Source organism: Sebastes fasciatus, chromosome 16 (genome assembly GCF_043250625.1).
Source record: "Sebastes fasciatus isolate fSebFas1 chromosome 16, fSebFas1.pri, whole genome shotgun sequence".
NCBI classification, from domain to species: domain Eukaryota; kingdom Metazoa; phylum Chordata; class Actinopteri; order Perciformes; family Sebastidae; genus Sebastes; species Sebastes fasciatus.
In genome coordinates this window covers 6,166,793-6,179,668 of record NC_133810.1, presented here as the reverse complement: position 1 = coordinate 6,179,668, position 12,876 = coordinate 6,166,793, and the positions used below count along the sequence as shown (strand labels likewise).

The window sequence follows — 12,876 nt, the reverse complement described above, 5'->3', positions numbered from 1 at the left end:
ACAGAAGTGAAGTGCTGGTTGTCCAGTAGGTTTGAAGACTTACCCCATTTGAGCTGTTTAAGAGCTGGTTGAAGGTGTTGTGGACCGCCTGGTAACTTTCCAGCTCAGTCTGACACAGCGAGACGAGGTAATCTTTCACCTGCTCGTAGATTCTGCCATCTAAAACCTGCAGACAAATATACACTTTCAACTTTACAATACATCTCTACTTCCCACCGTCCACCTACACACCCATCCACACAGAGTGTGCGTCCTCACCTTGATGCAGTCCACGAGGTCTGTGTCATAGTAGCGCTGCTGGTGAGCGTTCGCGGCTGCTAGCATGAGAAGGTAGTCGTTTCTTGCATGCGTGGCTTTGGAGTTGCACTCGCTCTTCTTGTTTTTCAGCTGGAAGGGAAAAGTCCAATAATGCTGAATGCCGACACCAAAATGTCATAAAATGTAGAGCAGTTTTTTGGGGGAAGTAAAGATCTCATACCTTTACGCTCGCCCTCTGAAGACTGGATCTGGACTGGAAGAGACTCAGCTTGGACCTGAACAGAAGAGAAGACATTGTTTGACTTCAAGACTATAACACATCAACAGTGTTGTAGTATTTGTTTTGAGTTGTGGTTTTGCATATGAGCAGCATATGGCTCATTTTCAGGTCAGCAAAGTACGGACAAATTGTTGAACAAGAGGCCTCTTAAGTTTATAAATTATGTATAACTCTTGGCTTTAAAAGGTGTTGGTGATGTTGTTGGTTTGGCTTGAAATTTGGATTTGCCACAACTCAAATGTAGAACTGACCTTGAGATGAATAGCAGATATTGTCAAGTTAACATGTACTGTAATGCTACTGGTTGTATTTATTATTTACTCCCTCCAACTGAGGGGGCCAGCTGGCTAGCAGCTCACATAAGACCTAAAACAACATAAACAGTTATGTTGAAAAGACGCTAAAGTAAAGCCAGCTTTCTTAAAGGAACGGTAGGAAGCATTTCAGGGGATCTATTGGTAGAAATGGAATATAATATTGTTAAGTATGATTTCATTAGTCTATAATCACCTGAAACTTAGAATCACTGTGTTTCCGTTAGCTTAGAATGAGCACTTTATATCTACATAGGGAGCGGGTCCTCTTCAAGGAGTCCACCATGTTGCTCCTCCATGTTTGTACAGTAAACCAAACACTGGCTCTAGAGAGAGACTTTCACGTTTTTACATTACCTAAACGCCACCGTAGTTCTCCGACACGCTTGTGAAACTGCGATAACATGAGCTGCAGAGTGTTAAGCCATGGTACTGCCAGCCGCCGTCCATTGCTCCTAAAGTAGATTTATTATGGTAAGGATGGCGTCTGAACGAGGTGAACGGCGTCACCACGGCTTTGCACTCGGCAGCTCGCATTAACGCAGTCTTGGAAAGGAAGTAGCGAGTGGAGAGGTGCTTAGTTGGTTGCAATCTGAAACCACACCACTAGATGTTAGGGTTGGGCAATATATTGATTTCATATCGATAGTGATATCAGACTAGATCTCTTCTTAGATTTTGGATATCTTAAAATGGAATAAGTCTTTTCCTAGTTTTAAATGCTGCATTATAGTAAAGTGATGTAACGTTCTGAACTTACCTGACTTGTTCTAGCTGTTCTATTATTTGCCTTTTCCCAGTTAGTCATTATATCCACATTACTAATGACTATTTATCTTAAGTATCATTGTGTAAATATTTTGTGAAAGCACAACCATACAATATCGTTGCAATATAAATATCGAGGTATTTGGTAAAAAAATATCATGATATTTGATTTTCTCCATATCACCCCCCGCCCTACTAGTTGTCACAAAACACTACACACTGTACCTTTAAATGTCATATAAACAAGAAACCAAGATTACAGAAATAAAACTTCCCCTGCTAGATTTCTCTAAGAGAACACAGATTTCTTGGCTGTGTATTTGGGTGACCGAGTTTCTAATCTGTTTTTCTACATGTACACATGTGCATGAATAAGACTTTAAACAGAGAGAGACATAGATAAATGGAGCGACGTGTTCGCATATTTCAAATAACTTCATCTAAAGTCTGACTGAAACTGAACCAATAAAGGAATGTAGCCTCATGAATTATAAGTGAGTCTGTTTCCACCACTAAACATTTGACTATTTATAAAATTCACAAACGTTCACGCTGTGAGGAAAATCTCCATCTGTCTGCTCTGACACATAAAAGCATCACTACAGTTAAAATAAGCACGCCATGCTTCCAAAGTAAGGTCGGTTGTATGTAGATTGCATGCAGATGTACAATAACCAGGTTACTACAGTGCACATAAACAAGTTCTCCGATTACCTGCGTAACCTGAGTGACCTGGTTTCTTAAATTCATGTAAAAGCACTGATTGAAATGAAACCATCTACAGCTGTAACACATACCAAGGAAGTGAACACTGTGCGGTTATTTAGCAAAATAAACAGTTGCAACATGTAAATGTGAGTACATCACCACAGAGATTAAACTATCCTACTTTTCTTTGCACCTCAATGGCCTCCAGTCACTACAGACATTTAGAAGAATGTGTGTGTACACATCAGCCCAGAAGAAAGTAGTGTTTGTAGTATTAGAACGAGTGCCAACCCAGAACTTCACCGGGCTGTGCCTCGGCTCTATAATAAACTTTTTGGATGGGCAGAAAAATGTCTGCAATGTGGCGAGTCAAAGTGCCAGCTGTCCATGAAGTGCCAGTACAAAATATTCTTATGTTATGAGAAGAGATGTTTCCCTCAAGCACGTAGTTTGTTGGGCTGAAACTAACGACTATACTAATTATCAATCAGTCTGTTGAAGTGCAGAGTTTCACACTAGAAGACTGTTTTCAAATTCCTCTGCTGAAGGAGGAAAGTTTCTCTGTGCTCTCCTTAAATCTCAGTTTAACACGAGTACGTACGAGCATGATTTGTGACATCACAATTACTTTTAGAAACAAATCATGGCCCAGTATACAATGTATGCCTATGTTCATATTACACAACTTAAGCCCTGATTTTCTACTCATCGACAGTTTTTGGAGCTCCCAGACAAAAAGCCCTAGATCAGAGGCAAATCGGTCGTTGGCTCGCCGCTTGCACTTCAGCACTCAAGCACTATGTGTGAACTGTTAAAAGACACAAGTCAAGAGGCTCACCGATGCCTCGTAGACACATCCCAGATATCTAGCAGGCTAAATATCTGGACCTGTCGGGGAGCTACAGCCAATGAGAGCACAAGACACAGGTTGAGGGGAAACCTGGAGGAAAGGGGTCACCTGTAACAATAGGAACTCACTGTGTGTTGCATTTACAACACGGAACAAAGTTATTGTTGCACCTAGAGGAAACATTTACTATAAATAGTAAAGGCGTGTGGAAACAGACTATATACACACGTCACTTCTAAGCAGAGTATTTTTTCTGTCTCAAAACATCTTTTACCGATTCGTTCGATGAAAAGGTCAGACAATTGATTAATTTGACTGATTGGTACCATTTCCGGTATTATTTCTACATACACTATATTTGTAAAAGAACTGTTAATTAAAAATGTGTTGTTTAATTAACAGGCAGCAGTGACATTTTTCCACTTAAAAATTGCTTGTAACCCCCGTGAATAACATCACTATAATCTACCAAAGATAGTAGAGTAGTTTGGTTCATACTTGGCGTCCAGCTCTGCCTTATCTCGGACAGCCTGCGCCATCGTCTCAGCCTCCTGGTACTTCTTCCTGCTCTTGGTGAGCTCCTTCACCGACTCCTGCAGCTCAGCTTGAACCACCGTCAGCTGCTCAATACACTGAAAGAAATAAACACACGAGAGAACTTTACATTTATGAAAATTATTATTCCTGCAATGCATCACCTGAAAAATATGCAAAATTCTGTGTGGCGAGTAACGTCATGATGGCGTGTGGAATACAGGAGCTATGATGGCATCATTTGAACAAGAGCGGCATTGTAGGCTGCAGGTATAGGAACAAGTCCAGCAGAAACCAGAGTTACATTTCAGCACCGAATCGAGGCGGACTCAGAGCTGATGATCAGGAAACAGGCTTCAACTCCGGGATCGATACCGGGCTGATAGCAGCTATTAATGATAAGAACTGCTGCGACTTCTGCCCTCATTTGGCAGATTATTTATTGCACTGTTTATCAGTATCACGCTGGTTGTTTACATAAATTGGAAATCATCCTGAAGTGACACTGAGCAGAGGACAAAGATCGAGCTGTATTACCTTCCTCAGCTGCTGCTCCTTCTGCAGCCGGCCCGTCTTGGCTGGATCGGCGACCTGGACTTTGTAGTTATCACAGGCGCTGATTCTAGACTGGGTGACCTGGACTGTGCCCTCCAGATAGGCCCTCCATACACAATACATGTTCCTAAAACCAAACACATAACGGGTTATTTAACACCATTAACAATCACTTTTTTGCAGTTTTTCTTGTAACCAAATGATGACTTTAGAGCAAGGTCTTTCAACCTTTATTTAAATCTCGAGGAATCATTGAGGGCATGCCCTCATTTTCAATTATGTCTAGAGTACAATTAAGCAGAATAAATACACACAAGAACATAATTAACGAGTTAACAAGAAGCAAATAGCCAACAGCAATAGAACAATGTTGAAAACAGTTACATTCAAGAGTGCAGTAGTTTGTAATCGTGAAATTAAAATCACCATCACGTACTAATAGAGGAAAAAGTTGTTACCTGTGGTCTGCTTGTTCTTCTGTCAGACTGTCCGGCCATTCCCTCTTTAGATACTGATTCGCCAACTTCTGGAGGGCCTGGAAGAGAAGAGACAAAAGCAGGGGTTGACCTTTCACCTTTGACACCAACACATATTTCCTGAGTCTCATCTTTACATAGGACGTGCTCTGAAGACTGCGTGTCCCCCCTGACCTTGTCCTATAAACCACCAGGCAGACAGACAGAAGTAAGAAGTCAGCAAAAAATAACTTTTCTTAGATACACCACACTAATTTAAAATCCACGCTCTTTAAAAAGCACTTTCAGTTTCAATGTGACTTTGTGACACTGCATGGACTCGTTCACCTGTTAGCCAGAGTCTAGAGGTTGGCCTCACTTTCTGGTTTTCATGCTGACTTAGACACAATTTTTGGGAGAAAAATGTAATTTATTCAGACCACATTCACCCCTGGAGATATATTAGGTTTCTCCACCTTGGCCAACAGTGAGGTTAAACTTTGAAGAACAGAAATAGCAAGACGAGCAGGACAGAGTAGACAAACAAACAAAAAGAGTAAGGAGGATATCTCTGGTGTGTCTGAGTGTATATTTGGTATGTCGGAGAAATGTTACCAGAATAAACTGATGGAAAGAGCATGAATATTTTTGACTGAAAGACTCATAAAAGCTGCAGCTGATTGGCTTAATTGGTCTTTTTTGTTTTGTTCTGGATATAAAAAGCAAAACCGTCAGATTCAAAATTGGTGGGAACAAAAGAAATCATCAACATAATTATTTGGTTTAAACCAGAATGAAGAAAACAATAAACCTGGGTGACAAACTGGTAGCGTGGAGTAGACATGTGTAGACATTCACCCAGCTATTGCGTTGCATTATGGGAGTTGATATTGATTTTTTTAGGTGTCTAAAATCCGTTTTGCTGCTGCCCCCGTCCACAGCAGTACATTGTTTTGCTCCTGCGCTGGTACTCATGTCTGTTTCTCCAGACTCCATCTACTGTAGATAATACACTGACTATGGAGAAGTACATACATACACACTTCAAAACACCCGAACTATCCCTTTAAGTGTCAGGACAAATTAAATATGTGGGGTAAAATGTTTTATATTACTTGTTGGTCTAGATACAAGCTGGTTTTCCACTTCATGTTGAAAAGAGACACCAGTTTTTACATGTTTTTTGTGGCTTTGCTTTTAGCTCACTCAATTGATTTGCTCTTTAGCGCCCATCAAGGAAATGAGCCCATCTTTCTATCCTTCCTCTGTCCCCTGTGAAAAGACCGGCCCTGTCATGCAGTCCTGAGGCGGGCTAGCCCTCGGCTCTGAACCCGTTGGTCCTGCTGATCTCGCTGCCAAAGCTTCAAAAGCCGCTACAGACCCAGCCATTGTGGGATTCAGATAGAGACTGGGCTAGCCTAGCGGACACGCCTGAATAGTGTGATGGGAACAAGTAGAGGAGGAGGAGGAGGAGGCAGAGGAAGAGCCACACAGAGGAGGACATTTTATCACTACTGTGTGATGTGAATAGCAATCGGCTAAAGGCTAAAGCAGCTTGCAGGTGTAAGAGACCCGGAAAAAAGGCGCGTAAAGAGAAGAGATTTTAAAAAAAAATGAATAAAAAGAGGGGGGTGTAACGAAAGGGGACGAAGTGTTCCAGAGACACTCTGACCCACTTTGATTCAACCATTGGCAGCGGGTGTCTAATTGATCACATAACTAACAGGCAGCACAACCCAGACACACACAACACCTTTCAAACTGAGGCACACAATCAACACATTTCATGGCTGGAAATAACGATTATTTTCCAATTAACCAATTAATCGTTTTGTCTATAAAATGAAAGAAAATTGGAAAAAAGTGCCCATAAAGATGTCCCAGAGCTCAATGTGGCATCTTCAGATTGCTTGTTTTGCTGATAGCAGCAAATGTTTTGGCATTTTTGTTCAATTAATCAATTAGTCAAGTATCTGGTGCATAATTTTCTGTCAATCAACTAGGTCACTTCAGCATACGTCATCATATTGCCCACTCCTAATGACTATTGTCCATATCCCCTTCCCCTAAACATTTTCATTGATGTACTGCATTTTAGGTCTCCAGTTAATGATTATTTTCATCATCGATTGATCTGTCTAATGTCTTTCTCGACTAATCAATGAATTGTTTGGTCCATAAATGTCAGAAAATTAGGGCTGTCCCCAACCAAAGATATTCTTATGCTGTGTTCACACTACGAGCGATACAGCAACAGGCTACAAATCATTTTCAAACGAAGCTCGTGCCATTACGCTACAAAATGATGCCCGACACTTGTCGCTGCATGACGGGCTAAAAATAAAGTTGAGCTGCTATTTAACGACGTAACTACGTCAATGAGGGTTTGAGCAACACTTTAATGGTGACTCTGACAATGTAACTGGCCACACTGGCCATTTGGTTGCTCATAGTGTGACCACAGCTTTGGTTGGTGAAGGTATAGCTCAGTGGGTACAAGGGGTCTCCTTGGACCACAAGGTTGGCGGGTCATACCCGGCTCCTTCTGTCTGCATGTCAAAGTGTCCTTGAGCGAGACACTGAACCCCAAGTTGCTCCCTGGGCGCTTTACAGCAGCTCACTGCTCCTACAATGTTTGATGATTCTAATAAAGCTTTTTTAGAAAATAGTAAAGAAGTTTCCCAAAGTCCAAGGTGACATTAAATATTCAGTTTAATATCAGAAAACAGCAAATATTCACACCTGAGAAGCTGAAAACAGTGAATTTTTGGCATTTTAGTAAAAAAAAAAAAAAAAAAAAAAAACCTCAAATGATTAAACGATTATCAAAATAGTTGCTTCAGTTGATCGATTTCAGACCTGCATTTACCACGGTCTAATGAAACTATAGTGAACTACATCCAGCTTTCATAAGGACTAAGCATGGAAAGTCACAACTGTGTTGCATTGCTCCGTTCTGACTTTCAAAACAATGGTAAAACTTGGGCATGCATATCCAATAAAACACACATGCACAGGGTTACATGAGCTCGCCTGCAGGCTGATCTTGACCCTCCACTGGATACAAACAAGCCTCAGTTTGAATGTTCGCTTTTACAGTCTCACTGCATTCATATAACATTTAAAGCCGCCCTCCAGTCTATTTCGCCATTTCTATGTTTCATGTGTATTTGAGTTATTTCCAGACTAAGTTGATTAGCCACACTGTTTGCCAAATAACTTAATATTGTGCTAAAAGTTACAAAAGAAGGTTGTTGGTAAAATGGGAATATGACATATGACTGTAGTAGAAGCTGCAGGTCATACGTCATCCTCCAAATCTGTTTATCCGTCTGTCAGATTGTCTTTCTAGCTCGTTAGCTCACTCTCTTCTTTACCGTCTCCTCCTCCAGGAGATAAATTAACGGAAAGCAGCCGATGCCGTTTTGGAGGTTTGCGGGCCTGTAACAGTTCCGGACGACGAGGAGTAAACAACTTTCAGCTCCCGTTAGAGAAATAAACGAATCTCAGTGCAGCCCGGTGCAGTGTCGGTGGTGGAGCTGAGGCGAGAGCAGCCGGTGCTGGTGGACGGTGCACCTCCAAAAAGTCCCAAAACTACATTTCAAATAACGGACCTCTGCAACATGTCTATCCGACTTTGCCAGGACGAGACGGTGAAGAAAAGAGCAAGAGAGAGAGTCGGTGTGTTGCGCTAATTCTTGTCTCATTTGTGGTCTGATAAACAGTAAATACATCTAAACTGGGTTGAATAATGATTCAATCTGGTTGCCGTGGTAAAGAATTACGTCTGACTATTAACCACAGCCCCCATTCTCTGTTTGAGAAAGAACGTTAACCAAAAAACAGGAAGTAAAACTGGCTGGAGGGGGGCTTTAAATACCTTTAAATATAATAATCTCATCATAGTTTAATACACTGTTGTGTAATAAAGGTTTTCCTGCCAACACAGCATTGACCTTGCAGCTGATAAGTACATTGATGTTTCGGCTGCCAGACACATGCTCACAATTTTAAATGGACCGTGTAGCCAATCAGGAATTACAGGAGGAAGTGCACCACAAAAAAACACTGGATCAACTGATGGTAATAGTTACAGAAACATTATTCTGCTGGATCACTGATGCAATAGTTTTACAGTAGTATTCTCTGAGGTTCTCTGCTAGTAACTTCTCTCTCTTTGTTCGGAGACAGCGTAAATCTTTTATGCAAGGTGACATGATAACATGGACCCAGCCAAGCAATATAAATAATGTACAAACAGCCATCAGAGATTTTCAACCGCAGACCGTTTCCCCTTTTAGCTTCTCTTGAATGGAGGACAAGTGCTTTGCAATATACAAACATTTACACACGACCAGTTTGACTGGCTGTAATCAATTTAAGGTGTATGTTTAACTCCACGTTGTGTTAACACGTTCTAAATGTGCCTTTCTGCACTTACAGAACCTGCGTCTTTTATGCTCAAACTGTACGGATCAATTGAGCGTCCATGACATGGAGCTTATACTGAACATATACTGCTCCAGGGATGACGTATTTTTGTAGGCCAACCAAGAAGTTAGCATCGCCCTGGTTCCCTCGACAGAAAGCCAATGGGATTTTTCCATTGGGATTTGGATTTTTGCAGAAAATGAGCGCTGTGGCAAATTAATGTTTATGATACACTTACACGTTTTGTTCAGCAAGATAATCTCCACAAATGAACACCGCGATTTTTGAAGTGTGAATGCAATCGGCAGAAGTAAAAAGTTAACGTAACGCTATAAACGAACTACACAACGGTCGCATGAGCGTGAGTATACACAACGAAGCTGTAAAGGCGGACGAGTCGGCGTGATGACGTTTAGTAGTCTCATTTAGCCACTTGATAGCAACCGCTCTTTTAAAGACACGTACAGGCTTCAAAATGGGCTATTTACTGACGTATTTTATAGGGCTGGGACGATACACCCATATCCCGATTCAATACTATCACGATACTTGGGTGCCGATTCGATATGTATTGGGATTTTTAAGTTTTACTGCGATTCGATATTGCCATTTTTGTTAATTTTTTTTGAGACTGGACCATGGGAAACAGTTGAATCATACACTTCTAAGGACTTTTACTTTGGAAAATATCTAAATGAATACAGTAAAAATGCATTAAATGATTTTGTCGACTAATTGATTAATTGATTTAATGGACAGATCTGTAAAACTGAGTTCCTTCGCAGAGAATCATACAAAAGTACCACTTTAAATCTTGTGTTTACCAGCGATGTGCTCATGAGTTTCTTGGAAATAAGTCATTCAGCATGAAAAATAATTGGTCGACTAAGACAAATTAGTCAATTAATCGACTAAGAGCGGGCAGCCCTACAGTATTTCCCTCTGAGATGAAGTGGAATGAAAAGAAAAGACTCAAGTAAAGTACCTCAGAATTTGTACTTTGTTATGTTCCACCACTGGCTCTAGGAAACCTGGTTCAGTCTGTCTGGCTCATTTACAACAGGACTTTCACAACAAGCACTGCTCCTCTGAGCCACCTCTCTGAACCCCCCCTCAGGTCCAGATGCACATGGGCAAACAGACATGTAAGGTGGCTGGTTGGATAATACAGACGTGCCCCCTCTCTTCACAGCGGTGGTATACATTCCTCACAGCGCTGCAAAACTTGAACACAGCCAAAGAGGCTAAAAGGGACTTTTTTCAGACGGTCGATTGACGTCTCCAGGAAGCTGTGGGAAACAACAACACAGCGAGGAGGAAACGAGCCAGAAGATCACTACTGGATGTTGTTTCTCTCTTTCTGTTGTGGTGTTTTTTTTCTGTGGCTGCTTACCATTCATGAGCTATCTGACCACAAGAGAACAAAGAGTTTTCTTAAGGACCACATCCTCAAACCCTGACTTGTCACGTGGTGTCTTTAGAGGACAGTATCGTAAAAGCTAGGTGTATTTTTAGCAACACAAATGACAAGGCAGCGCAGTGATGATGCTAACCAGCATCAGTAGCAGACGACGGGAGAGACGACAAAGAGTTCAGATTTACTCACCTGGGCGTAATCCCTCTCTACTGCGGCCCTCTTCTGGCTAAAAGTCCTGAGGGGAAGAAAAAGAGTGGATGAGAAAAGGATGAGACAATAACCAATATATGTAACAAAGAATATACAAATTGTTAAAATGTAGTCACATATACAGTACTATAAGTGCACTCAGAGAGCGCAGACCTCCACTAAGGCAGGTTTCATGTACGTTGCTGCGCTCAGGAAATGAAAACTAACGGTTAAACATTGTCCGAAAAAATATTGTGTATATTATAAGAGCCATTTGAAATTGTTAAATCACATTTTTCAATAACGAAATTGCATTTTAAACGCCACTCCGGTCGTCCAGTTAGTAACATGCCTCTTTTTTGATGAAAAGCTAGCCCGGCACAACAGCAGCGGAGCTCCAGGTTCGGGTTCCTATCTATCCTACCTGTGACAAAAGAGCAACTTCTACTACAAATAGTTTCATCATCTCTTTAGTGATCTCTTGCCGAAGTGATAAAAAATTACAGAACAAGCCCAGAAAATATGAAAATGATAAGCCATTTAAAAAAAAATAGATCTGCCTCCAGCGTTGGCTGAATGATTCAAACAAATGAATAAAACCTTCACAGATTTTAAACACTCCTCCTTTGCCATCATGCCAGTAACAGAGAGCCAACATAGTGGTGTATTTCTGCTCCCTAAAATACAGTTCCCTTTGCCAAACACAACATGGCTGCGGTCCTGATGGTTGTTGTAGTCTATCAGGTGGTCCGTGCCACCCAACATCCACTTCCAACAGAAAATATGTCCAGTTGTGCAAATGAAGCATTTTTAAAATGTAATTTCATTTTTCACACTAGAACGCTCGTTTGCATCGCATGAGCAAAAGTTTCACGCACCTGCTCCACTTCCAACCTATTTTCACTGGTCAAAATCGACGCTGATAGTAACTGACATAAATCAATATATCTCTCTCTATGTAATAGACAATGGACAATTTTTCACGCTTCATTCGCCAGAGTTAGCTCGCTCGCTGTATGTAAGGGAGAGGTGTTAATGTGTTACGGGTACTGAGTTCAGTTTATCTGGCTCTACATGATAACAATGGCACACTCATATTATGCATTTACAGTTTGTTCTCCTTCACGTCAAGTCAGTCCCTTAAACCAAACCTCCACATTTGGATCTATCAGCAAAGAAAGTCCAGCTGTCTACGCTGATTGTTTTTATTTTTCCTCGGCTGCCTCCCTCTTCCTGTGGTGCTTAACATGGGATATTTCTAATGATACAGTCGGACAGAAGTCGTCACTGAAGTGAAAGTCTTAAGTCAGTGCTCGCACGCTGTTGTTTAATGCATTCAGGGAGGTATTTTGTGGAACAAAAGATTTACTGAGGAGGCTACTGTAGCTTTTATTGCTTGTCTATTATCGGTTTCATTCGGCATGTTCAGAAGATGTTGATGCAATCTGCACTTTTTGTTTCTTACAGACCAGCATAAAGTGTACTGATAATGTTTTGAAATAGCTGATAATGTTTGCACGAATCATAAAAAATGTGCTGAGAAATGCGAGGTATGTCAATAAATATTGTTTTTATTCTGGTGTATGACGCTTTCAGGCTTTGACTTACAATAACAGGAACAAAGCAGACGATAACTCAAGTTAAATTTATACAAAAAGTCTAAGAAAAGAGGAGAGGTCAGTGCCCTGGGAAAAAAACATGACTGCTGCAAAATCATCATTAAGTCATTAAACATGTCGAGGCTTGACTGCGATGCTCCACCCCGACTCTAAACAATCTGGCTCACTTCCTGGGAGCTTCCCTCTCTTCCACTAACCCCCGCACACTCACTTCCTGTCGTTTTCCCAAAACAAAGCGTTTGCTGACAACCAGATGCAATTTCCAGTTTGCTGAATCATTTCTCGTCGGCAAGTGACCCCTGTGAATTCTGTACCAGTCGAGTTTCTCATTGTTTCTGTGCAGACTGATGTTACCGAGCCTCCCACAGCGAGCGGTTCAGGGCAGTCAGAACATCTGGCAGCTCTCTGTGACCTTAACTTCCAGCTGTTTGGAGGTTCAGAGCTCTGCCACCGACCACAGACAGGAAGTGGGGAGCCAGTAGGCTGTCAACTCAACCC

The 12,876-nt window shown here is 41.4% G+C and overlaps 1 protein-coding gene across 1 annotated transcript in view; it reads right to left on the bottom strand.

Moving 5' to 3' along the window:
• Window positions 1–12,876, bottom strand: part of LOC141752416 (F-BAR and double SH3 domains protein 2-like) — a 30,536-nt gene that overhangs the window by 12,910 nt on the left and 4,750 nt on the right. The window contains exons 3-9 of the mRNA XM_074610380.1: window positions 10,760–10,805; window positions 4,726–4,802; window positions 4,250–4,394; window positions 3,677–3,810; window positions 479–533; window positions 259–387; window positions 44–166 (exon numbers count right to left, since the gene is read on the bottom strand). Of these exons, the coding sequence (XP_074466481.1) occupies window positions 44–166; window positions 259–387; window positions 479–533; window positions 3,677–3,810; window positions 4,250–4,394; window positions 4,726–4,802; window positions 10,760–10,805 (709 nt within the window). The remainder of the gene's footprint in view (window positions 1–43; window positions 167–258; window positions 388–478; window positions 534–3,676; window positions 3,811–4,249; window positions 4,395–4,725; window positions 4,803–10,759; window positions 10,806–12,876) is intronic.